The following is a 27,762-nucleotide window of genomic DNA, read 5'->3' as shown; positions in this document are numbered from 1 at the left end:
CTTGCCGGGGAAGCGCTTATTCCGCTGAGCCATCTCCCTGGCCCCCCTTTTATATTTTAGATATCAAATTTGTATTTTATGTTTCATTGTAAATATTTTCTCACATATGGTGTGTCACTTTTTAATTTAGTTGATTGGTTCCTTTGCTGTGTAGAATAGAAACATTTTCACTAAATATAGCCTACTTATTCTGTGTTCTCTCTCTCTCTCTCTCTCTCTCTCTCTCTCTCTCTCTCTCTCTCATATTTTAGTAAGGGTCTACAGAATCTCACTATATAGACTGGACTCATAGTAATCCACCTGTGTTCAGTCTCCCAAGAATTGGGATTACAGGTGTGCGCCACCACGCCCAGTCTCAATAGCCATCTAAGCGTGCCCCGGGGGTGGGGCTGGCACAGAGGCCTGGTATCAAACTCTGGCCACTGTGTGTGCCTAAGCAGGCATTTTAATCCACTGAGCTATTTGGCCAGCCCTTCTCTCTCTTTTGCTATTTGTGCATTTCTAGGGATTGAACCAAGGGCATTTGTCTTGAGCTACATTGCTAGCTTTTTTTTTTTTTTTTTTTTTTTGAGACTGGACCTTTCTGATTGCTGAGTTGCTATAGCTTGGTTCACAAATTCAGTCATCTTGCCTCAGCTTCCCAGAGTGCTGAAGTTATACAAACAGGCCACCATGCCAGATTATACTCATTATTTTTTATTTTATTTATTTATTTATTTATTGCCTGTTTTTGCTGACACATCAAAACAATCAATGCCAAGATCAGTGTCAAGGACCTTCCCTCCATGTTTTCTTCTTGGAGTTCTACAGTTTCAGTTTTTATGCTTAAATCTTCAATCTATTTTCAGTTGACTTTTGTGTACAGTATAAAGACCTAATATAGTTTACATGTAGGAATCTAGATTTCCAAGTGTCATTTCTTGAGGAGAGCGCTTTTCCCCATTGTGCTTGCTTGGCATCTTTCTCAACAATTAGTTGACCATATATATGTTGATTTGTTTCTGGGCTTTCTATTCTGTTCCATTGATTTGTGGCTATTTTTGTTTCATTTTTTTATTACTATAGCTTTGTAATTTAATTTGAAATCAGAAAGCATGACACTTCCAAGTTTCTTCTTTTTTGGCAGAACTGAGGATTGAACTCAGGCCCTTGCACTTGCCAGGCAAGCACTTATTCTACTGAGCTATCTCTCTGGCCCAAGTTTGTTCTTCTTATTTAAGATTCCTACAACTTACTTATGATCTTTATGTGTCTGTGAAAGCTTTCCAATTTTTTATTGTTATGAAAAGACCACTGGAATTTTGATATAAATTTCATCAAATATATAGATTGAGAAATATGTAAATTTTGGAAATGTTGAAAATCAATACTGATTATTCCAATTCATCAACACAGATATCTCCTTTAATTTTTTAATCAACATTTTATAACTTTAAGTATACAGTTCTTTAGCATCCTGGTTAAATTTATTCCTAAGTATTTTAAGCTTTTCTATGCTATTATGAATGGAATTGTTTCACCAATTTCTTTTTGTAGAAAGTTCCTTCTTCTATTTTTCTTTCTTTGTATTTTATTTTTGTCTTTTTGGGACAAGAATTTTGCTATCCAGTTCAGGCTGGCCTTGCCCTGAACTCACTTCATAGCCCAGACTGTCCTCAAACTCTCAGTGACCCTCACACCTCATAGGAAGTTCATTTGATGGTGTGTGTATGTGTGTGTGTGTGTGTGTGTGTGTGTGTGTGTGTTGTTCATATTTGGATTGTGAATTCTTTTGTGTTGTTTATTATTTCTGAATGACTTTTTGTTGGAGCTTTTAGGGGTTTTCTTTATATATAAGATGAGACAATCTGAAAACAGAGAAAATTTAATTTATTCCTATTTGATTAGCATACTTTTTATTTATTTCTTTTTTTCTTACCTAATTTCTTTGGGCATGACTTCTAGTAGCATATTGAATACAGGTAGCAGAAATGGCATCCTTACTTTGTTCCCAATCTTAAAGGAAGGGCATTTGGTTTTTAGAGCATGATGTGTTAGCTGTGAGCTTTTCATATCAAGGCCTTTATATGTTGTGGTACATTCTTTCTATGCCTAGTTTGTTCAGAATTTTTTTTATCATGAAGTGATATTGAATCTTATCAAATATTTTTTCAGCATGTATTAAAATGGTGATATTATTTTTATTTTCATTACAGTAAAGTAGTATATCACATTAATTGATTTGTTGATTTGCTTATGTTAAACCATCATTGTCTGTGAAGGATAAATCATACTTTATTGAGTATATGATCCTTTTAAGCCACTGTCAAATTCAGCACGCTAGTATTCTATTGAAGGTTTTTACATCTGTGTCCTCCAGGGACATCAGCTTATGATTTTCTCTTTCTGTAGCCTCCTCTTCTGCCATTGATATCAAGGTCATTTTGGCTCTGTAAAATGTTTTCTGTTTTAAGGAAAGAAAGCAAACATTAAAAATAATATAGAATTTCCAAACAAGATTATAGGAAATTAATAATGGTTATTACATTGCATAGTTATCTTCATAGCATAAACACTGTTTTAATGAAGTAATAGAAATCAGTAATACAATTATTTTAGCTATTATACATATATATAAATATAGCCCTTAAAATTTATTTTTTATTTTCCCATCATTGCCCCATCCCAGTTATTCTTTCCTTTTGAGCAGTTTCTTTCCCTTTCACTATATTTATATCTATTATATCTTACAGATCTTATTTAAAATTTCAATTTCTTACACTATGGAGATAATTAGATGCTTATACATGCAAGTCTGATTTATTTCACTTATGAGTATGGTCTCTAGGTACATCCATTTACCTACAAAAGCCTCAAGCTTGTCTTTCTTTATAGTTGAGTAGTATACCACTGTATAACACCACTTTTTTTAAATCCATTCCTTGATTGCTGGACATTTATGTTCTTTCCAAGATTTAGCTATGACAAATTTTGCTGCTATAAACATGGGTGCACATATATTGCCATGGTATGATGTTCTCAATTATTCTGGAAAGATACCCACAGGAGGAATAGCTGGTTGAATGAAACCTCTAGTCCTAGTTTTTCTGAGGAATCTCAACACTGCAGTCCACAATGGTTTCACCAATCTGCACTCCCACCAGCAATGCAGAAAGATTCCTTTTTCTTGATAGCCCCACCAGCATTTTTTATTGGTTGATTTCTTGATGATAGCTATTCTTTCTGGATTAAGATGAAATCTCAGCATTGTTTTAATTTGCACTTCTGAAATGACCAATGATGTTGAACATATTTTCATGTATTTATTTGCCATTTGTATTAATTCATCTGAGAAGTATATATTCATCTGAGATGTCCGTTTTTGGATTGGGTCTTTGAATTTTGAGGGCCTGATATTTAAAATTCTTTGTTTGTGTGTGTGTGTGTGTGTGTGTGTGTGTGTGTGTAGGGTCTCACTATGCAGCTTGGACTCATAGTGATCCTCCTGATTTTGGCTTCCGTAGTGAGATTACAGGTGTGTACTACTACGCCTGGATTTAAAATTCTTTGTATGTTCTAGATAGAACTCATTTTTCTCAGGTACAGTTGGCTAATATTTTTCCCCAATTCATGGGTTTTCTTTTTACTCTGTTGGTTATTTCTTTTGACATACAGAATCTTTGGCATGTGGAGAGCCAGTTTTTCCAGCACCATTTATTAAAGAGGCTATATTTCTTCCAGTGAACATGTTTGACCCCTTTGTCAAAGGTGGATGAGTGTGTTTGTAGTTGTCTTTACATCTTCTAATCTGTCCCACTGATTCTCAGGTCTGGTTTCTTGCCAGTACCATTCTGATTTTATCACAGTAAATTTGTGTGTAATTTCAAGTCAGAGATTGTATTACCTCCTGTCTTTCCATTGTTGCCCAGGATTGCTTTTGCTATCCTAGGTCTCTTCTGGTTCCAGATGAATTTTAGGAATGTCTTCTCTAGATACATGAGGTATACTAATGTTATTTTAATCACAATTGAATTGAATCTGCTTAACAATTTTGGGAGTATCAACATTTTTCCAATGTTGTTTTTTTTTTTCTATCTATGAGAAAGAAATATCTTTCCATTTTCTGAAATTCTGTTTCATGTCTTTTTCAGAATACTGTAATTTTCACTGTATAGATCTTTAACTTTCTTTGTTAGATTGATTCCTAAGTATTTCACTTTTTGAATGCTATTGTGAAGGGTCTGGATTTCCTAATTTCTCTATCAGTGAGTTTGTTATTTGTGTACAGTAAGACTATCGATCTTTGAGTGTTAACTTTGTATCCAGCAATGCTACTGAATTTCATTATTAAAGCACTAGAAGTGTTCTGGTGGAGTTTTTGGAACCTTGTATGTAGATACCTTCATGTCATCTGTGAATAATGATAATTATTTTTTCCTTTGCTATCCTTATTCCTTTATTTTCTCTCTTGTCTACTTACTCTGGCTAATGTTTCCAGAACTATATTGAAAAGGTGTGATTATAGTAAACATCCTTGTCTTGTCCCTGATTTTGAAGTGAAAGCTTTCATTTTTTGTCCATTTAGTATGATGGTGGCTATTGGTTTGTCATAGATGGATTTTATCCAGTTGAAGTAAAGACCTTCTACTCTGATTTTCTGTAGGGTGTTTATCATGATTGTCTATGTTGGACATTGTCAAATGCTATTTTTTTTTAAATCGATTGAGATGAGCATGCATTTTTTGTCTTTGGCTCTGTTAATACAATGTATTACATGTATTGATTTACATATGTTAAACCATTCCTTCATCCCTGGGATGAACCCTATTTGGCCATACTGTATAATGTTCTAGATTATTTTCTGCATTCTGTTTGCTTGTTTTCTACTGAAGATTTTTGTGTCTATGTTTGTTAGGGAGATTAGGGAGATTGTAGTATTCTTTTCTGATTAGGTCTTTCTCTGGTTTTCATAACAGAGTAATACTTACCAACAAAGAAAAGCCCAGGTTCTGATGGATTCACAGCTGAATTCTCCAAGAAATTTAGGGAAGATTTGATGTGAATGCTCCTTGAAATCAGTAATAAAATTGAAAGGGAAGCATTTCTCCCTAATTCATTCCTGTTTTTTTTTTTTGTTTGTTTGTTTGTTTGTTTTTTTTTTTTATGAAAGGGGCTCTTTTTTTAGGTTTTTTTTTTTTTTACTTCTGATTCAATATCACTACCCATTAATATTTGGTTTTCTGTATTTTAAAGAAATTCCTAAGTTTAATTATAAACCTAGGATTTTGCACTTAGATATGATGTTGGCTCATGTTCTGAAATGACTTAATTGTGTTAAAAAATTGCTCACTTTTTCTTATTTTATAGAAGAGCTGTTTCTTCTTTTTCTTTTCTGCCTTTCTTTGTTTTGCCATCTTTTCCTTTATCCCTTCTTTTTCTTCTGGTATGGATGATAACTGTCATGAAATCTTTTTTTTTAATAAATCGAGATAACACTCTGACTTTCTCACTCTGATCTATTGAATGAATTGCTGAAAAAAAGATTTACTAATAGTTTGTACATAGTCATTCTTTTAATTAATTAATTAATTTGCTTATTTATTTATTTGGTACAAGGTCTCACCACCCAGTTCAAACTCATAGTGATCTTCCTGTTTCAGCCTCCCCATCACTGGGATTACCAGTGTGCACCATTACGCCCAGTTTTGGTGACCAGCCAGCATGGCATGCAGTACAAGAGGTCCTACTTGGATCTTTGTGCTTGCCTGGCAGGCGCTTGGACTGCCGAGCTATCTCTCCAGCCCCCACTTTTCATTCTGGCATCAAATTCTATGTTTATCTTTTAATTTCCTTCTGGATTATATTTTCTAATATAAAATTCAGAAGCTATATTTGTAAGATATATTTATAGGTTTTACTGGGATATATTTGATAGATTTTGCTTTCTAAGTCATCTAACTTCAAAAAGTAAATTCTGAATTGGGGGCCGCCGGGGGCGTGGCATCCTCCTTCTCTCCACTCGGGGCAGAGACCGAGGCCGCCACACCAGACTGCCTGGAGAGCAGCTGCTCTTTGGCATAAATTGCAATCGATTAGGGATCGGTTCTCAGACTCAAGTTAGAAGTGAGATTTCAGATAAGTGAGGCCAGCGTTGCTGCTTTGGACACCTCAGAAGGAGAGAATGGATTTATCAGGAGTGAAAAAGAAGGGCTTGCTAGGAGTCAAAGAAAATACTAAAAAGTCCAGCACTAGGGCTCCTTCTCCTACCAAACGAAAGGACCGCTCTGATGAGAAGTCCAAAGATGGCTCTAAAGACAAAGGGGCCACCAAGGAGTCTCGTGAGAAGGACTGCGGCAGGGATAAGACCCAGAGGAGGCGCAGTGCTTCCAGCGGAAGCAGCAGCACCAGGTTTCGGTCAAGCTCGACTTCTAGCTCAGGCTCTAGTACCAGCGCAGGCTCGAGCACCGGCCCCAGTTCCTCTTGGCATCCAGCCATTCTGGAAGCTCCAGTGCACCTCGAAGTTCCAGCTCCAGCAGCTGCTGTGGTTCTCCAGGCCCTTCTCGGTGCACACATGACAAGGCGGCGCTCCCCCTCCAAATCCAAACCACCTAAAGAGATAGAAAAGAGGAAAAGGCGAAGCCCTTCCCCTAAACCCACCTCAGTGCACATTGGGAGGCTTACCGGGAATGTGACTAAGGACCACATCATGGAGATATTGTCCACCTATGGGAAGATTAAATGATTGAAATGCCTGTAGAAAAGTTGCATCTTCATCTATCCAAAGGCTATGCATATGTGGGGTTTGAGAATCCAGACGAAGCTGAGAAAGCACTGAAGCAAATGGATGGAGGACAACTTGATCGGGAGATCCCTGCTATTGTTGTGCTGGCTCCCCGGCCTAGGCCACTGCCCTGATGGTTCAGCCCTCCCAGGAGAATGCTGCCACCACCTCTTATGTGGCGCAGGTCACCCCCACAGATGAGGAGAGGGTCATGCTCCCCAAGATGCAGGTCCCCTGTACGCAGGCGGCCCCCGTTCTCCTGGCCGCTGCCACCAGAGGAGCTGCTCTAGCTCCAATTCTTCCCAGTAAGACGCTCATCCCTGTAACTTATATCTCACTCAGCTCAGTTTTGTCACTTCTATAGCCTAAAGTGGATCCCTAACTCGGGCAGACTTCAAGGGCAGCAATGGAAACACTTGGTCTTAAGGCGGGTTCTGGCTGCAGAAGTGCTGTTGGTTTAGGTCTGTGGCCATAAAAGCACCCCACAGTTTCTGTCTAGGAAGTCCACCCATTCCCACCCATCTTCTGAGAGTCTGTTCAGTGGCAGGTCCTGTAGGAATGAGCAAGCCTCCAGGTGGCAGAGTGCCCCATCCTTTCCAGATGATTTTGGGACTGTTTGCAGTCTGGCCACACCTTGGGGACCAATCTCCCATCTCACTAGGCCTGACCCTTTGGTTCCTGCTTGAGTCCTCCAGCACCTAGGATCAAATACCCAGAGAGAGAACACCCTCCCTTTTAGTTGCCATAAATGGTTCTGTCTTTTCATATTCTCACCTCCATCCCTACCCCATTTGTCTCCTTTACTCTGAAATGTTGAGGAGCAGTTTGAGGACCAGCTTTGCAGATCATCATGAGCCACCCCCGCTTCACCTGCTATTCAATGATGATCTTGCAGGTTATCTTGCAACATGTATATTGCTTTTTGTGACTTTTATTGTATAGTCAGTGCTATAAAACTTGAGTTTTGTAGCTTCATAGTATTTTAGATAAGATTGTGTTTGTACTTTGTCATATAGAGTAAAGGAATTGAATAAACCTAGAATTAGAATGTGAAAATTTAAAAAAATAAATTCTGCGGCTTCTTATTGTCAAGCTTAAAACACATTGTCTCACAGTAGTAGACTTATTAAAATTCACTACTTAAACATATGAGCCTTACAGTTTTAATGGTAGATTTTGTTTGTTTCTTGGCAAAATTTCTCCCATTTACTTCCTGGTAGTTTTTTTTGTTTGTTTGTTTTGTTTTGGGGTTTGTTTTGTTTTGTTTAATTTAAGGTATTTGGTACAAGGTCTCACTGCACAGCTTGGACTTAGTGGTCCTCCTGTTTTCAGCCGCCCCAAAGCTAGGATTACAGGTATGCACCACCATACCCAGTCTCAAATTTTTGGTATTTTTGAATCAATTCTTGTAATTTATATTTTCCTGATAAAAATTACATATCTCCTCAAAATTTATAAGATTGGCATAAATTTTTAGCTAAAATTCTCTTATAATATTAAGATTTATTTATCTATAACATCTCTCCATATTTTAAATCACTCATTTTCTCTCTTTTCATTAGACTAATCAGGTGTTTGTGTGCCCATTGATCTTTCTAGCATCTCAGATTTTTAATTTAGCATTTAATTTTACTTTATTAAGTTTTCTAATTTGCTGAAAAAGTTCATTCCTTCTCTCAGCCTACATTGTTTTATATTGTTTCCTTAGCTTCTTTGATTAAACCTTAGTTATTTTTATTTTCTGTTTAATTTCAAAAGCATTTAGAGATACATTTTCCCCTGAAAATATTTTTGGATGCTTTTCATGTTTTTATATGTAGTATCTTCACATCATTCTTTTTTTTTTTTTTTTTTTGGTGGAACCGGGGATTGAACTCAGACCCTTGCGTTTGCCAGAGAAGCGCTTATTCCACTGAGCCATCTCCCTGGCCCTCATCATTAATTTTTAATGTTTTACAATTGTCATTTTTTGTTTCTCCTGGCCTCAAAAGTTATTTAGAAGAGAGATAAGTAGGAAGTGGGGAGAAGCTCAAATACTTCCCCAAATTGCATATTACACTGTCTTAAAAATATTTCAACCTATATGCTAATTTGTTTCGTTTGTAATAATAGTTACCTTATTTCACTGAAAAAGGTGTGCATTATTGCCTATTTCTTTTCTGTGAGAATCTTTTTGGTTTATATCTTGCACCGAGTAACTACTTTGATGATAATGATACATAGGGTGATAATTGTTGTTACTCTCCTATTATTTGATTATGAAACATTGTTTTACTTTTCCATAAAAATCAAAAGAAAAAAGAAATTTAGAATAGCCAAGTATGGTTTCTCAAACAGAAAGTTAAATTCGTATCACATTTTTTTCTTTGTATTTTAGGGAAGGGTCTACAGGGTGTTCAGGGTCTCACTACTAGATGGGACTTGTAGTGATCTGCCTTTTTACAGCCTCCCAAGAGCTGGGATTACAGGCATAGGCCACCATGCCCAGTCTCAAGTGCTGTCTCAGTGCACCCCGGGTGTGGGGCCAGCACAGCAGGCCCTGGGATTGAACCCCCAGCCTCTGCACCTGCTTGCAGGCACTTTAATCCACTAAGCTATCACTGTCTTTTTCCTGTTCTCCAAAAACACTTTCATGGATGAGAGACAGTACTTTGGAGAAGTGATCTAAGCTCAACCCATCTTCCTGCCCACACGAACATTTTCCCTCAGTGTTGTTAGCTCTAGTACTAGGACCCCACTAATAAAATAAGGCAGTTTCATGAAAAAAAAAAAAAAAAAAGGATGGTAGCTCCTTACCACACCAAGACTGAACTCCAATGCATGTCACTTGTCACATGCAGTGAGTAAAGGCAAGCAAACACTTTGGAAGAAGTAAAAAAATAATAATAAATTATACTAGAACTATATATAGCAATCACTAAAAATACCTTGATCGCATAACCTGATCACAATGCTAAGCAATTCTACTGTGCATATTGGAAATCAAACCTTAAAATAGAAAACTATGGATAATTATTGCAGTTAATTTTTTTTCCACATTGAGCTATATATTAAAGGAACCAAGAAAGCACACTGTAAGTATGGTAAAACTCTTCAGAGGGGTTGCTTCTGGAATGCATTCATTCACTAGTACGTGTTTGTGGCCCATGCTGCTTATGTTCCTCATGTGGACTTGGTACACCCACAAAGCTCACTTTGATTCCTTTTCCCCTCCCTTCCCCCTCCTCTCCCACCTTGTCTCTTGATCCCCTTCCATATGAGAATGATCTCCCTACTTGTTATCTATCTTTCATTTTGCTCTTTTTTTTTTTGCATTTCTCATATAAGAGAAACCATACAATATTTAAGCTTGTGTGTCTTATGTGTTTTACTTAATAAGCACTTATTAAATTCTCTGTTTATTTACTTTTTCCTAGGACAGACCATGTTCTCAGTAGACATGTAAATTTATAGGAGCTCTTTCCCCAGGGAATCTCTGATAAATTTTACTGCTACTCTGCAATTCATCTTCAAATTTTTTTTTCTTATCAGTCTGTGCTATTTCTCTAGTCAGAGCATATTCTGGGAAATTTGAAAATTCACTTGAGTCCATGAACTCCTCTTGCTCTTCTTACATTGCTATCTTGTTAGAGACATAGTTTTGCTTAGCACTGAGTAGTTTAAAAGCAAAAAGAAGTGGGGAAAAAGATCAGCAGGTTACTGTTACTCTTGTAGCATTTGAGTGTTATGATGGTAAGAACAACAGTATCAAAAAATGATAAAGCAGTATGTTATAGGATGAGATTGCATGCTTTCCTTGTGTTGCTAGCCAGTGCTAACATCAGTTAAGGAGCTACTGATTTCAAGTAACTTTCACAAAACCAGCTCTAGAATTCAAACTAAAAACTTTCTTCTTAGACAAGGTGTTTGTATAGGACTAAGAATCTCTGAGTTTTGATATCAGACAGTTCAAGATTTGAAATCTGCTTCCTGTTAGCTTTATGATATTCTTCAGGCCGTAATGTTAGTACTGTTGCTAACAATAAAAATGAGAATAGTGAGAATAATGTGCCTATATGCTGAGCAGTGTTTTGGGGGTTTGTGGTAATGGGGATTAAGTCCCAGGCTTCACTCCGAGCTATGTCGCCAGCCACATCCTGCCCCCTTTTTTACTTTCTATTTTGAGAGAGCCAAGACCTGCGCTGAGCTCTGACTTACAGTCCTGCCTTGCCTCTGACAGTGCTAGGATGACAGGTGTGCACCACCAAGCCTGGTTTAGGCAGAGCTTTATGCTACATCCTATTTTAACTTCTTACAAACTTCATGAATACTATTATCATTTCATATGTTAATAAAAAGAACTTTAAAATCTTCTAATCCACATTAGTACTGAACCTGGGTCAGGTACTCAGTTCTTTAATTTCATATTCCAAGTCTTTAGCCACATTCAACTCCCTCTTTCCTCCTTCACTCTGAGTTTCCTCATCCACCAGGTAAGCACAGTGATAACACTCAGAGTGTCAGCAGGATGATAGGGATCATGTATTAGGCATTGCATAATGATCTCTTGTAAAACTGGCTACTCACTATTGCTGCCCTGGAGTTGGTATTGACAACAGCAGCCCATATATGACCATTGTTGTCCAGAGGGTAACATTAGCTCATTTTTAAATTTTTTTTCCATAATTTTATTGAGAAACAAATAGCAATGAGACAGTTTCAAATCAAATTGGTAGGACAGTTTCAATAATTAACACATGCATACATTCTTCCTAGTGGTTAATTGCTGTACAAGATGCGGACATGATATCCTATTTACAAACACCATTAGAACAAATCCCTCTATTCATTAAGAGAATGCAACTATATATCTATCCTAACCAATTTAAATATACAGATACAAAATGGACATTCATCTGTATACCCTTTTTTGGTTAAGTTCCCTTCTTTGAATATTATAGGTGTATAAACTCAGCAAAATATTCTAAAGGAGTCCAGTGGTCTATAATAGTGTTGGGTCTTCCGCTTGACTGGCAATGTCAGAAATTGTTGACCTGAGTCCCCTACAGTTCAACATAACAACATGGCTTTACTTCTTATATTTTGTTTTTATACTTTTCTGCTGGATGGTTAAGACCAAGGTAAAACAGGACCTATGCAACAAGAGTTGTAGCTTTTGGGTCTGATAAAGTCATTAGCTCATTTTTAACAAGAATATGTAATGCTCACTCTCTTCTTTGCACACACATTTCTGTGAATAGAACCAAACCCCACGGACTTAAGTCTAGTAAAATGTTTGTAGCTTCAGAAGGGCCAAGCATGGACTCAAGCACTGTCCATGTGACTGTGGAAATCATACCTTCATGCAGTCTCCTGGAACATGCTGCTTCTAAGATAGAAAGTTCTTTTCTTTGCAACCATAAGAATATAGTCCTGAATCTAAACTCACAGCTCATCCTGGAAGTTCTTGTGTCTTTCTTCCCACAAGAAAATCTTTCCTGTTGATAGTTCTACCTGGCATACTACCTGGGATTTTTGTCTTGGCTACTTTATGGAATGTTCTGACCCTGTAGCACCCCATGATGTTTTAAAAGCTGTGGCTAACCAAGATCTCAATGCAGAATCACTTTGTCCAAAGCACTCTCCAGGTCAACAGCCCTCATTTGGGCTAACAACTAATTTCCCTGAGCACTAATGACTGAGAGCAGTATTATAAATCATGAGAAAGACTGGATGCATACATATTAAAAATGGACACTCGTCCTACAGAAATGCTTTTAGGCCAGAGGTAGAAGATGCATCAGCTGCCACCCACAGCCTCCTATGCAGTGAGAAGTACTTGCTTGGAAAAGCCAGGTCTAGCCAGACAGCATCTAATCCTCAGAGCAGCCTGCTGGTTGTCACCCAGGGTTCTCTCACCCCACATGACATATGGGCAAGCGGGGGATGAACAGCACTACATCTGGAGCTCCTTCTGCTCCGTGCTCTGTGACCATGAGGGCTCCAAACCATGGGGCATATGCAAAGTACTTAGCTACTATGTCACATGGTTCTTTAAATATCTCCCGTGCTAGCTAAAAATTCCATTTAGAAAGCAGTGGTTCTCAACATGTGGACCTGGGTCTACTGTATTAGAATCACCTAAGTGTTTGCTAGAAATAAAGATACTCATGCATTTTTGACCACTAATTAGTTTATTGTTTGTCTCCCATATAAGAAATCCTAGAGAGTCAAGACTATTCTGCCTACCCTGGCACACTTGATCCCAAACAATGTTGGCACACAATTAAGTGTTGAGTAAATGTTGATGCAATGAATTAATTCATCAACCCTACACTGACCTATGAATCAAAATCCCTAAGAATGAGGCCCAGAATCTGCCTGTTAATCAAACATTTAAGTGACCTCTATGCATAGTAAGTTTTAAGAACCAATATTCTAAAATAATTTGGTCAATTATAAAATCAAAAGATAGAAAGTTTTGTCCCCAAACTCACTGTCAGATCAAATATTAAGACAAAGCAAACATATTAATATTCTCTGGTTGAATTTTTCCTGGTAGTTGTATATGTCCAGCTAATGTCTCTCCACCATCTGCCCACATCAGGCTCTGAGATCCTCAGTGGACAAAACACATAGGGACTTAGAAGGCAAAGCACCTAGGAAAGACTCATTCTACACCCATCTCTTCTCTCTTGCCAGAAGCCATCAACCAAATTATTGTTTGTCCTCCCTCCTGTCCAAACTCATAGATACAGAAATTAGAAAGACCATGTGTTTATCTCTGTTTTCCACACAGGCTTGAATGACACCTCTGATTCATGAAAGCCGCATGTTATCTTATCATAACACAATCTAGTCACCGAGCTTGGTAGTACACACCTGTAATCCCAGTACTCTAGCATGCTGAGGCAAGAGGATCACAAGTCTGAGCCCACCCTGGGCATCTCACAGAGATCCTGTCTCAAAAATTTAAAGAGGGGAAAGATTGGAAACATAGCTCAAGGCATAGGCCTTGAGTTCAATTCCCAGTACCACAGAGAGTGAGAGAAACTGAGGGAGGAAGGGAGGGAGGGAGGGAGGGAGAGAGAGAGAGAGAGAGAGAGAGAGAGAGAGAGAGAGAGAGAGAGAGAGAGAGAGAACTCAGTTTTTCCTAAATAGATTTACTATATATTTGGTCCTTTTAATTTTGTTCTGAGATGGCTGCTAACAGCCTTCCTCACTTGCTGTGTGCATATCCACCGCTGCTACCCTGCAGAAATGCTTAGACTTCCTGCAGTGTTCTGCTAGGTGAGGCTAGTGTCCTGGGTCCTGGCTCTGCAGCTTATTTGGGCAGATGCCAAAGATGTGAAATTCAGTATGGACACCCATGAGCTCATGCTTCAGGGTGGCGATCTCCTGGCCCAGGCTGTCACCATTATAGTGGGACCAAAGGGAAGAACAGTGATTACTGAGTAGATTACATTGGGGAAGTCCCAAAGTAACCAAAGATGATGTGGCTGTTGTGAAGTCAATTGAGTTAAAAGACAAATCTAAAAATGTTTGGGCTGAACTTGTTCAAGATGCTGCCAACAGCACAAACAAAGAAGAGGGTGGGGGATGGCACCACTATGAATTTCCTGGCATGCTCCATGGTCAAGGAAGGCTTCCAGAAGACCAGCAAAGATGTGAATCCTGTGGAAATCAGGAGAAGTGTGATGAGGGCTGTTGGTGCTGTGATTGCTGAATTTAAGAAACAATCTGATCCTGTGATAACCCCTGAAAAAGTTGCTCAGGTTGCTGCAATTTCTGCAAGTAGAAACAAAGAAATTGGCAACATCACATGTGATCCTAGGGCGGTTAGCCTGAAAGTGGTCATCAGAGTATAGAATGGAAAACTCTTGAATGATGAATTGGAAATTATAGAAGGCATGAAGTTTGGTTAAGGATATATTTCTCTGTACTTTATTAGCACATCAAAAAGCCAAAACTGTGAATTCCAGGATGCATATGTTCTACTGAATGAGAAGAAAATCTCTCACATCCAGTCCATTGTACCTGCTCTTGAAATTGCCAATGCTTACCAAGAGCCCTTAGTCATAGTTGCTGAAGACATTGAGACAGAAACTCTCAGTACCCTGGTTTCAAACAGGCTAATGGTTGATCTTCAGGTTGTTGCAGTCAAAGCTCCAGGGTTTGATGACAACAGGAAGAACCAGCTGAAAGTCATGGCTACTATTCCCTGTGGTAGTTGGAGAAGAGGGATTGACCCTAAATCTTGAAGATGTTCAGCCCTACAACTTAGGAAAAGTTGGAGAGGTCTTCATGATCAAAGATGATGCCATGCTTTTGAAAGGCAAAGATGATAAAGCACAAAATGAAAAATATATTAAAGAAATCACTGAGCACTTGAAATCACAACCGGTGAACACGAGGAGATACTGAGCAGCTGGCAATGTTTTAGATGGAGCAGCTGTGCTGAAAGCTAGTGGACAAGTGATGGTGAGGTGAATAAGAGGAAAGACAGGGTCACAGTGGCCTCAGTGCTTCAGGGCCACCTGCAGAAGAAGGCATTGTGCTGCGGCAGCCGTTCCCTGCTTCTGTGCACTCCCGCCCTAGATGCCTTAACTCCTGCTAATGAAGATCAAAACCTTGGATGGAAGTTATTAAAAGAACACTGCAAATCCCTGTGATGACCATTGTGAAGAATGCTTCTGTGGAAGGATCTTTGATAGTTGAGAAAATCCTTCATAGTAACCTCTGAAGTTGGTTATGACCCTCTGCTTGGAGACTCTGTGACTATGGTAGAGAAAAAGAATTATTAATCCAACAGAGGTGGTAAGAACTACTCTGCCTGAAAAAAAAAAAAAAGAGGGGTCAGGTAAATGGCTCAGTAGAATAAGTGCTTCCCTGGCAAGCGCAAGGGCCTGAGTTCAATCCCCAGGTTCCTGCCAAAAAAAACTACTCCGCCTGATGCTGTGGGGGTGGCCTTTCTTTGACAATGGCTGAAGTTATGGTCACAGAAATCCCTAAGGAGGAGGAGGACCCTACCATGGGTGCCATGGGTGGATGTTCTGGCCTAGTACAATGCTCAGCCCTCACTCATGAGCTGGCCAGGAAGCGACATGCAGGATCCTCCCCAGTAACTTCAGAGAATTCACGGGAAGGAAAAGAAGAGCATGCTGGCTGATGCAAGGAGACGGCACACCCACCATTGTTGCTTTCAGTTGCACTATGTAATGGCTTCCCACATCACTGTCCATGCCTAAGACAATTTATTGTGCAGTTTTGCATACAAAAACATTTGTGCATTCCTGAAACTGGATGCCAGAGCCACATACCAGTGTACTTCTTTCAACTCAAATCTCAGAGGCATTTCTTCTACTCTTCTGTTGCAGTCAGGATTGCAGTACTTGCTGTCACAGATGTGAAGTTCAGGAGCAGCCTTTCTGTGGAAGTGGAAGAACAATTGTGTACAAAATAGGGAAGAGCATGATGTGACAAACTGTGTAATAAAAATTTGTTTAAAGTTTAAAAAAAAAAAAAAGGGTTGTGTTTTCCTACAAAAGTATTATGGCATCAGGCATGGCAGCACATGCCTGTAGTCCCAGGACTCCAGATGGCTAAAGCCTGAGGCTAACAAGTTCAAGCCAGGCCAGGACAATTTAGTAGTTTAGGGAAAGCCCATCACAAAATAAACTTTTAAAAAGGGAAGGCTGGGGATGTAACTCAGTGTGAAGGTCCTCGGTTTAGCCATCAGCACTGGAGCAAAAACTATGGCAATATTAACGTGCTTAACACTGTACATAAAAGATGAACACAATACCAGACTATCCTCTGTAAATGAGCATCTGCTGACAGCAGGGCCCCAATGCTGCCTGAAGTTGACTCTTACTGCTTTCAGACAGGCCCACAGGCCAAGCTGTGAAGAGTAGGGGGAAAAGGGAAGGAGATGCTTTCTGGGGCTCCTTTTCCCGGCCGCAGAAACCACAGTCTACCTACAATGCCCTCTGTCCCATTGCAGCCAGCCAGACTATTCCTGGGCCAATCCGTTGCCATCACCCAAGTAACTGCATTGGACTGCTTTGCTTTGGAGAAGAGTGACACCTGAATCAGTGCTTCCTATGCGCGGAGTCTAATGTCTGCTTTTCATTCCAACTATTTTGTTACGTCTCCTTTAAAGGCCTGAAATGAAAGGGACAGAAAGTATCACTGGCCTACCTACTTACTATATAATGCTAATGCTCAAATTAATTTTAAAAATGAAGAGAAGTTAGAGAATTAATTTGTAATAAAATACCATTTCAGTATGTAAAAGCTTAGACAACAACACCAGAAGATGTGACAACGTGACCCACTGCTCACTGTATACCCAGATTCACAGGAACATCCACAAATGTGCCACTGAGTTAGTGACAAAATGAAAGCTCCAGTCACTGCTGCCTGAATGCCAGGAGCATTCCCAGCCACTTACTGTGATAACACCTCTCACTTAGTTTTCCAAGTTGTCTTTATAAAACTTAGATTAATAATCTCAAAGTGAAATATTTAGCAACCTTAGAAAATACTTGACTGACTGCACTACTGTGTAACTACTCGATCTGTCCTTTGCTTGTTTTTGTTAGTCTTTAAATGATAATGTCATGCTGCATAAAAAAATCTCATCAATTAAAGCTGATATTTATTGAAACTTACTAAATAACTATCACTTTCCAAATCATTTTGAATTTATTAATTTATTCAGTGCTCATAGCTCGGTAAATACTATCTTTTTCCAGAGATATTTCGCATAGGAAGTTAAGTAACTCTGGTGACATCACACATCCAGCTACATTTGTTTTTGTTGTTGTTTTGTGGTACCGGTGATTGAACTCAGGACCTTGTGCCTGCCAGGCAAGTGCTTATTCTACTGAGCTACCTCTCCTGCCTGCTACATTTGGCTTGTTGTAAAAGTAAGCAAGGAAAGTATTAGCTGTGTTTTCACTTTAAGAAAGGTTTTCTTTTGCGGTACTGGGGATTGAACTCAGGACTCTGCGCTTGTCAGGCAAGCACATATTCTACTGCGCTATCTCCCCAGCCCTAAGAAAGAAGTAACTTGAGGATAAAATGATGTTTCTTTCTCTGATACCTATCTGTGTTTACAAGTTGAGACCATGAATTCTTGGTCTACTTCGTGCTCTTAGCACTTGGAATGTAGGTGTGTCTCAGTTATTTTTCTCTTATTGCTGGGACAAAATATCCAACTCTCAAAATTAAGGAAGGCAAGGTTTATTTGGCTCACGATTGTGGAGGTTTCAGTGCATGCTCAGCTGGCTCTGAGGCAGAGTGGCATGTGGCAGAGGGCAGCAGCTCATGGTGGTGCAAAACAGCAAAGAGCAAAGAGTACCCGCCCCAGGCCAGGTGTAGCACTCACTCATAATCCCAGCACTGGATCATGAATTAATCACACATTCTAGAAGCCGCCCCAGTGACTGCATGAGGCTTTGGAAGAACAACAAGGCACAAGCCCTAACGAGGTGCTTTAGGAACTTAGTACTTGATTCAGATGTTTCAGAATGCCTTTTCTCTTTGTGGTGTTTTATCTATATGTAAAATTATGGGCACACTCATTAGAAATTTGGAATAAAAATGGGTTTTCTCTATATTATTCTTTTACTGCCAAATGTCTTGCTCCACATAGAGCCTATTTTAGCTGGATTAGGAGCATGAGTTAAAATCAGCTTTTGTACTAAGTAGAAGGACACCATGACCATTCTACCAAGAAAAAAACACTGTGGGCAGAAGCCTCCCAAATATGCCAGGAAATTAGAGCCACATGTCATCATTCAGGGAAAGAAATGTACTTTTTCCTGGAAAGAGCCAAACAAGTGTTTTAGCTGAGCTTTATTATTAGTCATATAAAATTGGATTTTATGCTCATAGAACTCTTCAGAGTACAAAGAAACAGTAACTTATTCCCAACAAACCTGTGCTGTACCTATTTGCCTTTCAGGGGGAAAATGATCCCATCTGATCTCGAAAGGAGAATCCTTGAAGTCAAACAGAAAGTAAGTTTTTGTAGTCATCTTATCTAGCCCATAACGAACTAAGGATCTGTATTTCCATTTCTAATCAAAGACCTCACTTAGGTTTTATTTTGAAAAAGAACCTATATTATTCAGCTTTCTCATTACTAGAACAAAACAGCTAATACCCACACTTTAAAGGAGGAGAGGTTTATTTGGCTCATGATTGCGAAGCGTGCAGTCCATCACGTGCGATAGCAGAAGAGCCTGGCAGGGGAAAACAGCTCACCCATGGCAGCGAGGGGGCTGAGAGAGGAAGGGGGAGTTAGGGACAAGAAAACACCCTTCTAGGTTACAACCCAGGGTCTGCTCTCTTCTAACCAGGCCCCACAGCTCAACAGCACATTCAACCATGAGCTCATCAATGGATTAGTGCACTCATGGGTATAGTGGCCTATGGTCCACTCATCTTCCAAAGTCCCAGACCTTGAGGGAACATTTTAGGCCTACACCAAAGCAGAATCCAAACTTCACAGATAGCTTGAGGATAACAACACACAATATAACAACCATTGTTGAATTCCTATTATATTGTTTTGTGAAATTCTGTATCATTTGTCATTGGTTTTACTATTTCTTTATTCTCTTTGAACAATAAAAAACTTTAAAAGTGACTTCAAATCTCCCAGCTTTAAAAAATATTCTCTGTATCCAATAATTATTTGCTTCTTTCTGCTATGTACAGCTTCTAAAGAAAACATTTAAGAATTATACAGGTTTTAGGAAAGATTAAGTTGCTGTATACATGACTTATGCAGAGATATTGTAACAGTTTCTGATGCATTTGCCTTTGAATATGCTGAGTGTGCACACTAAGGAAACACATTTGAAGATCATTTCATAGGTGGAAAATACCAGAATATTCATGCAGCATGTGAGTTACAATTGTACAGTTATTTAAAAGAACCAGTTTTTTCTGCCTGAACACATGCTGAGATGATTGATTCTCCATAGATCTAATTTTGTAGGCAGCAATTTAGAGCTCTTTTTTAGAAGCAGTACGTTCTGAAGACTTGACAAAGATTGCCACAAAGCTCAGGAAAATCATTTCCATCTCTGACTGGTTTGCAAGTCAGAAAGTTTGACTTTAAAAATTCTGTTTAATTTTTAGTGAATATACTCTTTTGTTCCAGTTTTAGAAATATACATATGCATTTTGTTACTGTAAACTTAGGTGTAATTATTTTTCCTCCATAACATAAGCCATAAGAATAAGCCTTGGCTGCCACATAAAGACCAACTTCTAAAAATCATGTTCTGTAAACCAGCAGGATACCATCATTATGGAGTAAGTGACTAGACTAATCCTATTTACGGCATTTTTCTGCCTATTTTCAAATGTATCAATCTTTACTTAGCCACGGCCAGACAGACTGAGGACTACTCAGATGGATCAAAGTCCTGCCTTATCGTTTAGCTCCATGGAAACTCTCCTCTAAGACTTTTTTTGTTCTTCCTCTAGCTGCTCACAATAGAGAACGTACAAGCTCAGAGCTTCTGTTGTGAAGAGGAAGACTAGAAATGAGCAAAAAGATTAACAAGGCCAGAAAGGCCACCAGAAATGTATAAATAAATGGCTTGTGGACATCACTGACAACCTTTGGCTCAGAATATTCGTTCCTGAGAACTCAATGTCTGCTATCATAAGGCAGCTGTTGGGTTTACCAGAATGATCTGGAGAATGCAGATTTGGGGTGTGGATATTGAACCATGCAAGATTTCAGATATACAGATATGTATATGGCAGGGGAAAGATTTCCATTGCTTCTAATCAGTTTATTAAAAGAAGCCTTGAACCTCTGTTTGCCTTATGTGGGGTTTTCTCATTTGTGTAGGGATTTGTTCCTTTCCTTGTAAGTGCCACAGCTGGAACCACCGTATATGGAGCATTCGATCCTCTGTTAGCTGTGGCTGACATCTGCAAAAAGTACAAGATCTGGATGCACGTGGATGTAAGTACCCCTTAAGGAATACACAGCTCACAGGGTAAAAGTATTTGCCGGAAGTAGCCTGAGGCTGATTGTGTCTTAAGGTTTCCAGTAGGAAAGTATTCTTACTTCTATGACCAGTACTAGAGCCAAATGCTTGGTTTTTTAATGCATAGAGCCCTTGGAGGAGTATAATCTACATACAGTCGCACATATGCCAATCTATATTCCTAATGGCAGGAGGACCACAGTTGAACCCAGTTGGACAAGTTAACAACTTAGCAAGATCCCATCTCAAAATTAAAATTTTAAAAAGGGTGGGGACATAGCTCCATGCAAATGATCTGGGTTCAGTCCTCAGTGCCGCCAAAGAAGGGGAATAGGTGAAGGGATTTGCATTTATTTAGAAAACCCAGTGGGTGAAAACTCAGGCTCAAGCTAGGTATTCATGTAATTAGAGGGGAAAGCTGGGTTAACAATTTACTAGGAAATATTGACTACTAAATTTCAAATTTTTTTGTCTTGATCAACTAAGAAGCTAAATTATATTTGAGATGCTTTGACTGAAGTTTTAATTATATTAAAAGTTAACAGAAGTGTGCCATTTTCAAATGAGAAAGCTGACATTTCTTGAAGGGATGAAGTGAAGAGATTTAAGTTAAGATCAGCATATTACTCAAAGCATGGTCTGGAGATCAGCTGCCATCTCTTAATCATTTGCTCATGACCTAAGATGAGGTAAAGAGCTTATGCCACCACCACCGATTATAAACCATCACAGCTAAGCACATCGTTTGGATTGGCTGATTTATTTTCATGGCAAGATTTTCTCAGTGAAGGAAGCCATAGTTGATATATATTCTAGTACAAGATCTCTGTGCTCTATGAGCCAGCACTTTGAGCAGTGCTGTGTTGGGCCATTTTGAATTGCAACCTAAAAACTGTTTAATGGGTTCCTCAGCTACTCTACATACAGAATGACCATACAGTTTTTTCATTCTGAGAACCCGGACTTCACTAGAACTGACAGTGGTGGTGATGAGGTACAAAGAGGGTCTTTGTCTAACTCATATGGACTGAGGAAGTGTGCCCCTGTTTGGCTCCTTATACCTATGTCAATAAGAGAACAGAATTTGGAATCTTAGAATGATACTCCAACTTGAACTTTATGGTCTTGCACCAGAGGAAGGTGTCCAACCCCTGTTAGTTGCCTAAGGTCAGGAAGATCAGTTTTACCCTGAGACTTAGTACTCTGGAAGACACCAAAATATGGTTATGAAAACCTGCTCCTTTTTCCTTTGTTTGATCTTCTTTTTCAGGCAGCCTGGGGTGGGGGATTACTGATGTCCCGGAAACACAAGTGGAAGCTGAGTGGTGTGGAGAGGTACACACATTTTTCTTGTTAACAATGTAAGATGTTGCAAGACCAATGTGAAAAGCAAATGCTGCTCCCTTTCCAGGAATGGCAGGTAGGGTACTCTGCCCTGTGCTTTGTGTGTAGCCTTGTGTGATGTTGCACTTAGGTACAGAATATATAAACCACCAAAAAAAAAATAAAATCTAATCCCCATCAAGTGAGCTGGGCAGAATGTCTCTCAGAAACAGAATTTTCTATGTGGGGTCTATTCTTGGGGTCCCTGCACTAGTCATCAAAAGTGTTTAGAACTCATAGGCAGTCTACATTTTTCTAGGCAGAAGATCTATAACTTTCATGTTTCTTAAAATAATATTGTCCATTCCTTTGACAATATCAACACATTATTTTTCATAGCAAATAAGCATCTCATAATTCATCAAGGTTGAAAGTTGAAGTTGGGATTTAATATAGCCAGTTCACTTAAAGTCAGACACACAATAACACCATCCTATGGTTTCTTTCTCATAATATCCTTTTTACTGACAGCGCTCTGACTGATGCTGAAAAATAGAGCTTTAAGACATAGACCTTTAAGAAAAAGCTGCAAAAAATACAGAAAGTAATATTTGATTAGCATAAACTGTTTTTAGGTCCAAGGGGAGAAATGCAGAATGTGAAACACGGCCTCAGGCACTTCCGGCCGAGAGGCAGAGCAAGGCCAGAGTTCCCACCCCAACGTGGCACATTAGCCAGGTCAGCCACACCAGGGAGCTCTGGCACTCCAGGCCACCGAGACAGCCTGAATTCATCAAAGGCTGCCAGATGCCACCATGCCCTGCCAAGTGGCCAGATGCTGCCCAGGGAAAGCTTTACACTGGCTTTGCCTGGAGACCTCTTGGCACACAATTCCTGTTCCAGAACAAGGATTCAGGCTGTTATTCTCTGGAGCATCTATTACCACTGACCATGCAGGGTGCCTAAGCCAGAGGCATGTGTGGAGTCTGCTCTGTGACACCCATACTGGCTCACATGCAGAAAACCCACAAGTGTGGAAGGAAGGGATGGAGCCAAGAAAACTATGCTGAATTAGTGGAAAGAAGGCTTGGAAGGATCAGGACAGGACAGCTACACCCTACATCAGAGGGTGACTGTCCTTGACTTTGCTGGCTAGGGAAGGGTGTGGACTGGGGACAGCTGGTTAAGCCCCTGGAGATATCCATGCCCTGATTGCAGGCCCCATATAGGTGTAGAGGCCCTGGGGACCAGTAGGTCTTCATCCCAGTATCAGTCAGTTCTAGGCCTCTGCTTCTGATCCTTTGGGCTTCTGCTAAGCCTGATCCATTTCTGTCATGGAGACCTAAATGAAACCAGAGGCTTAAGCAAGAGGCAATGATTGAAACAAGGAGAAACAATGGAGAGAGGAGGGAGAGGAAGGCAGAGAGGAAAGAAGGAAGGGAGAGAGGGAGAGAAGCAGAGAGATGGAGAGACAGAGACAGAGAGAAACAGAGAAGCAACTTGGAAGTTGCCTGCTCTAATGATCAGAACATGAATTAAATTCATGGATTAGGGCTTTTGGGCATAGCTCAGTGACAGAGTTTATGCCTAGCATTTTTGAGGCCCTAGGTTTAATCGCTACAACCATACACACACACACACACACACACACACACACACACACACACACACACTTAAATGTCTGGGATTTTGAGAGGCACGTTCTCTCCTGTGAGTTTCTTTCTGACTGGTGCACCTGTTGTCTTACCTTTAATGCCACCTGTGGCTACAAGTGCCACAGAGTCTGCTTCACTTGAGAGCTCACTAAATTACCCAGCTGGAAGCTCAGAAAAATAAAACCCCAATGTGCTTTTGTACTACAGACTACTTTGATAGCAAAGTTCAGCACATTCATCATGGAATACACAATCCTCTGTGTTTTTCCTGGTGTAATTCTTGAGAGCATATTATATTTAAATCTACAAAATAGTGAAATATAAAGCCCTAAAAATGAGAGGATGGCTAGCATTCTGATCAGCACAGAGCCTCCTTAGCTACACAGCCACCTGAGACTGTACTTCGCCAGCTTCTTAATGCAAGGGGCTTTCTTTGGTGTATATGGTTATGGGCCTAGTGGGCCCTGCTACAGCATAACCTGCTTGGGTTTACATTTAGGAAAGACATGTGTCCTTCTTGAAGGAATTACTCTCTCCTAAACATCACAAACCAAATATTAGGACCTACTTTAAAAGTGAAAGAAATCCAGGCTCAATCCTTGTGTCTAAATTCAAAGGTTCCTAGAGAGTAACAGCAGACTCCCTAATGCCCTCCTCACAATAAAATGTCCAAGCACCTGGAACCCTGCCTGGGATCTCCGTTGAGATCCCTCCAGATTCTCAGAAGGTGACTCTCTTCTTTGCTGCTAGCACTTTCAGAATTCTAGAGCTGGCATCTCTGACAGGGTGTGCCCAGATCCCTAGTAGTCCAAAGGGCATCCCCACATTGCAAGCCAACTCTTCTTTAGTGCCCGTCTAGGCTGCTGCTTACCTGTAATGGTCCTTTGCTGTGTTACACTCTCTAGGCTTTAAGGCTTGAGGTCCTGGTGAACTGGTTGAAGAGCACAGAGGAAGAAATAGTTTGTCCTAAACAGCAGCTTTACAGGGAGCTTTCACCACACATCTGTGGTGGAGCCAAACTAGTGTCATCACATGAGAACATTGAGGCTGCAAAGCAGAGATACTGAAGTCTGAAAGAATACAGGGTCCTTGGAGAAATTTGAGAGGAGTTGGCAGAAAGTTGAAGTGGTTTGTGGCAATGACTAGGAAGCTGGCAGAAAGTACGAAGGTTGGAATTGGACCTACCACAACACCAAGTAAGAATCATGGGGTATACTGCCCATGTACTAAAGAGCCTGAGCTCAGGATCAAGCCCACATGAGCCATGGTTGTGGGTAGAATATTGTATTCCTTATGTGGGGACAAAAAGATGAAGGATTTCAGCTATAAACCATCACCAGGTTTGGGAGAGGAGTGATATTTCTGTGTTCAGAAAGACAGTAGTGGATGAGAGAGGAGGTAGGATCCAGGGACCAGCTAGAGGCTCTGAGGTCACACCTGTCTGCCCAGGTGCAGGAATAAGTGAGAGCAGCTAAGATTGTGTCAGAGGGACAGGGAGGGAGGTGAGTAGCTGCCCCAGACTACAGAAAAATAGGGCAGTGAGAGGTGACATCAGGAGAGAAAGATACCAACAGGCATTGGGGAGCTGGATGCACTGGGAAGGTAGTCCCAGGAGCATAGACTATAGAAGGGAAGAACTAGGCCTGGAAGGATGCATAGGGGCAAGTAAATGAGTTCACCGGGGTCTCCTTTGATGTACAAATAAGGTACAGATATGTCTTCCAATGGCCTTCCTAGAAGAGGTAGTTCATTCTACTTACAAAAAGCTACAGAAGCTGCAAAACTGAATTCCACAGCACAACATTTGGAAATGAACCTGGGGCTGTTTTTCATAAATTGGTAGCATTTCTCAAACAAACTAAGGCCAGTCATCAAGTCATTCTGCCAGCATGCTGACATCTTGATGAGACATCCTCATGCCTCTGAGACAAAAGCAAGACAGAAAATTCAGAGACAGGTGGTTGCAGTCCTTTGAAGCTTTGATCTAAAAAGATAAACATAAAAAGACACAGCAGTGCATGGAAATAAACACAATCTCAGGGATGGGAGCCAGCTGTTTTATTGTCCTACCTAACATCCTTATTGACAAAGCTGAGTTATCAGGACCAGATGTGGAGTAATCAAGTATTACAAAATGTGTAGAATTATGGTGTCCACAAGCCCAGAACCATGAAGCTTGTGTCAGGGATACAATCAGGAGCAATAGCCACCTTACTTCGTGTGCCCTGTGTGTTAGGCATAGTTGAACTGCTTATTATTTCTTTTTTATGGGTGAAGACATCATTCACAGAGAACTTAAATAACTTGCTCAAGGTCACTCAGCTAGGAAATGATGGAATACGCATGTAGATCCATATTGTCTGGCTCCTGAACTCCTTGTTTTTTAGTAACCACTATTACTTACTGCTCCAGCGCCCAGGTTTCTTGATTCTGGGATAGTTTCATAGAGCTAGAAAAAATTTTCAGTAAAACAGTTATGTGATTTAATCCTCTCTCCATGGGTAGTAATCCTATGATTTCCCAGCTCCAGTCCTCCATGTATTTCCTAAATTCCACCCTTCTGTGTGTCTAATCGCCAGTGTCAGAATCAAAGAAAGATGATCTGGACTGTGATAAGATTGACTCAGATAAGATTCCTGGGCCAGTAAGTGTCCGACAGGCTGGTTGACCTCAGCCATGCATCAAATGGATGAATGGGTTCCTTCCCACCTTCTCATTTCTTCTGGAAGAGCCATACAGAGACTCACCTTGCTGATGAGTGTGGGGTTCAGGGTGAGAGCAGATGCTTTTCCTGGGAATCAGAGGAAGAGGGGGATTGAATGAGCCCAGTGAGAGGGAGGGAAAGAAGTTGAGGGAAGTTGAATGAGGCTGCAGAGATGGAAATTGAAACTCCACAGTTTTAGCCAAGCATGCTGGCATAAACCTGAAATCTGTGGGAAGTTGAGGCAGGAGAGTTGCAAGTTTGAATCTACTCTGAGCAACTTAGTGAGATTCTGTCTCAAAATAAATAAAAATTAAAAAGGATTTAGGCTGTAGCTCAGTGTGAGGGGCCTGAGTTCAATCCCCAGTGCTGCAACAAAGGGACAGGGAGGGAGAGGAAGAGAGAGGATCAGACTTATCAGATAGCGTGGATCCTCAAGCTCTGCACCACTGTTGTGTGAGTCACAGTTACTGATGGGCGCACACCATGTTTCTCTGTTCTATGAGGACACGAACAACCAGACAGCTCTGCAGAAGCAACCACACCATGGCTAACTCTTGATCTTCAAAGATAGGTCTAGTTCAGGGAATAGGTGGAAATGGGAGGCTAGTTAGGAGCCTCTCAGGAGAAACACATCCATGCACTGGTGGAATAAGGAGAAACAGAGTTGAGGACAGAGGAAAACAGTGCTGAGGAATGGATGTTCCCTCTGAGCTCCAGGCCACTGCGGTGGCATCAGAAGAGGGTCAGTGGAAGTGTGTGATACGCTCTCTCACATGCCCGGTGCTCTGTCCACTGCTGGCCAAAGTCAGGGACCAGAACTCAGTAATCCCAGACACTCGAGAGAGGCCTATGACTACCTGGGCAGCAGAATGATGCTTCTTCTGAAACTTGGGGGAAGAGACCCAGCCAGGGAATGCACACCTGAGTCTGGATCTCTACACGAGGAAAAGTCGCACATTTGAGAGCCTGCCTTATGCTTGGGAAGAGTGGTGCCCCAGAGTGTGACAAACGGTGCCATCACACCAAAGCCTTATAGTATTCCTGCGTAGGACCTTAGCAGTCTGAGCCCAACATGGAGTGCCGACCTCTCACATGATGTGCTTATTTTAGGGCCAACTCTGTGACGTGGAATCCACACAAGATGATGGGCGTCCCATTGCAGTGCTCAGCTCTCCTGGTCAGAGAGGAGGTACGTCCTTCCCGACTCTGCCTTGGGCCAAGTTCGCTGTCTGTGTGTGACCTTCTCTCTAAATACTAAGGTCGCGGGCCTTCCCACTGCGGTTGCTCACGTTTCCCATAGAGGGCTCTTCTGTGCTCCTG

General features: G+C 40.5%; 1 protein-coding gene and 2 pseudogenes across 2 annotated transcripts in view; all 3 read left to right on the top strand.

Annotated features, from left to right (window-relative positions):
• Positions 1-27,762, top strand: part of Gad2 (glutamate decarboxylase 2) — a 79,713-nt gene that overhangs the window by 33,797 nt on the left and 18,154 nt on the right. Inside the window, exons 9-12 of the mRNA XM_004641882.1 lie at positions 18,711-18,765; positions 20,619-20,735; positions 22,031-22,095; positions 27,553-27,631. Coding sequence (XP_004641939.1) covers positions 18,711-18,765; positions 20,619-20,735; positions 22,031-22,095; positions 27,553-27,631 — 316 coding nt within the window. The remainder of the gene's footprint in view (positions 1-18,710; positions 18,766-20,618; positions 20,736-22,030; positions 22,096-27,552; positions 27,632-27,762) is intronic.
• LOC101580556 lies at positions 6,051-7,069 on the top strand (annotated as a pseudogene). The gene has a single exon (XR_192778.1). The product of XR_192778.1 is annotated as an RNA-binding protein with serine-rich domain 1 pseudogene (transcript).
• Positions 14,000-15,908, top strand: LOC105743634 (annotated as a pseudogene).

The sequence above is a fragment of the Octodon degus genome, unplaced genomic scaffold (genome assembly GCF_000260255.1).
Source record: "Octodon degus isolate 3935 unplaced genomic scaffold, OctDeg1.0 scaffold00145, whole genome shotgun sequence".
Taxonomy (NCBI): Eukaryota; Metazoa; Chordata; class Mammalia; order Rodentia; family Octodontidae; genus Octodon; species Octodon degus.
The sequence above is the reverse complement of the archived record's forward strand: the minus strand, read 5'-3'. Positions and strand labels throughout refer to the sequence as shown.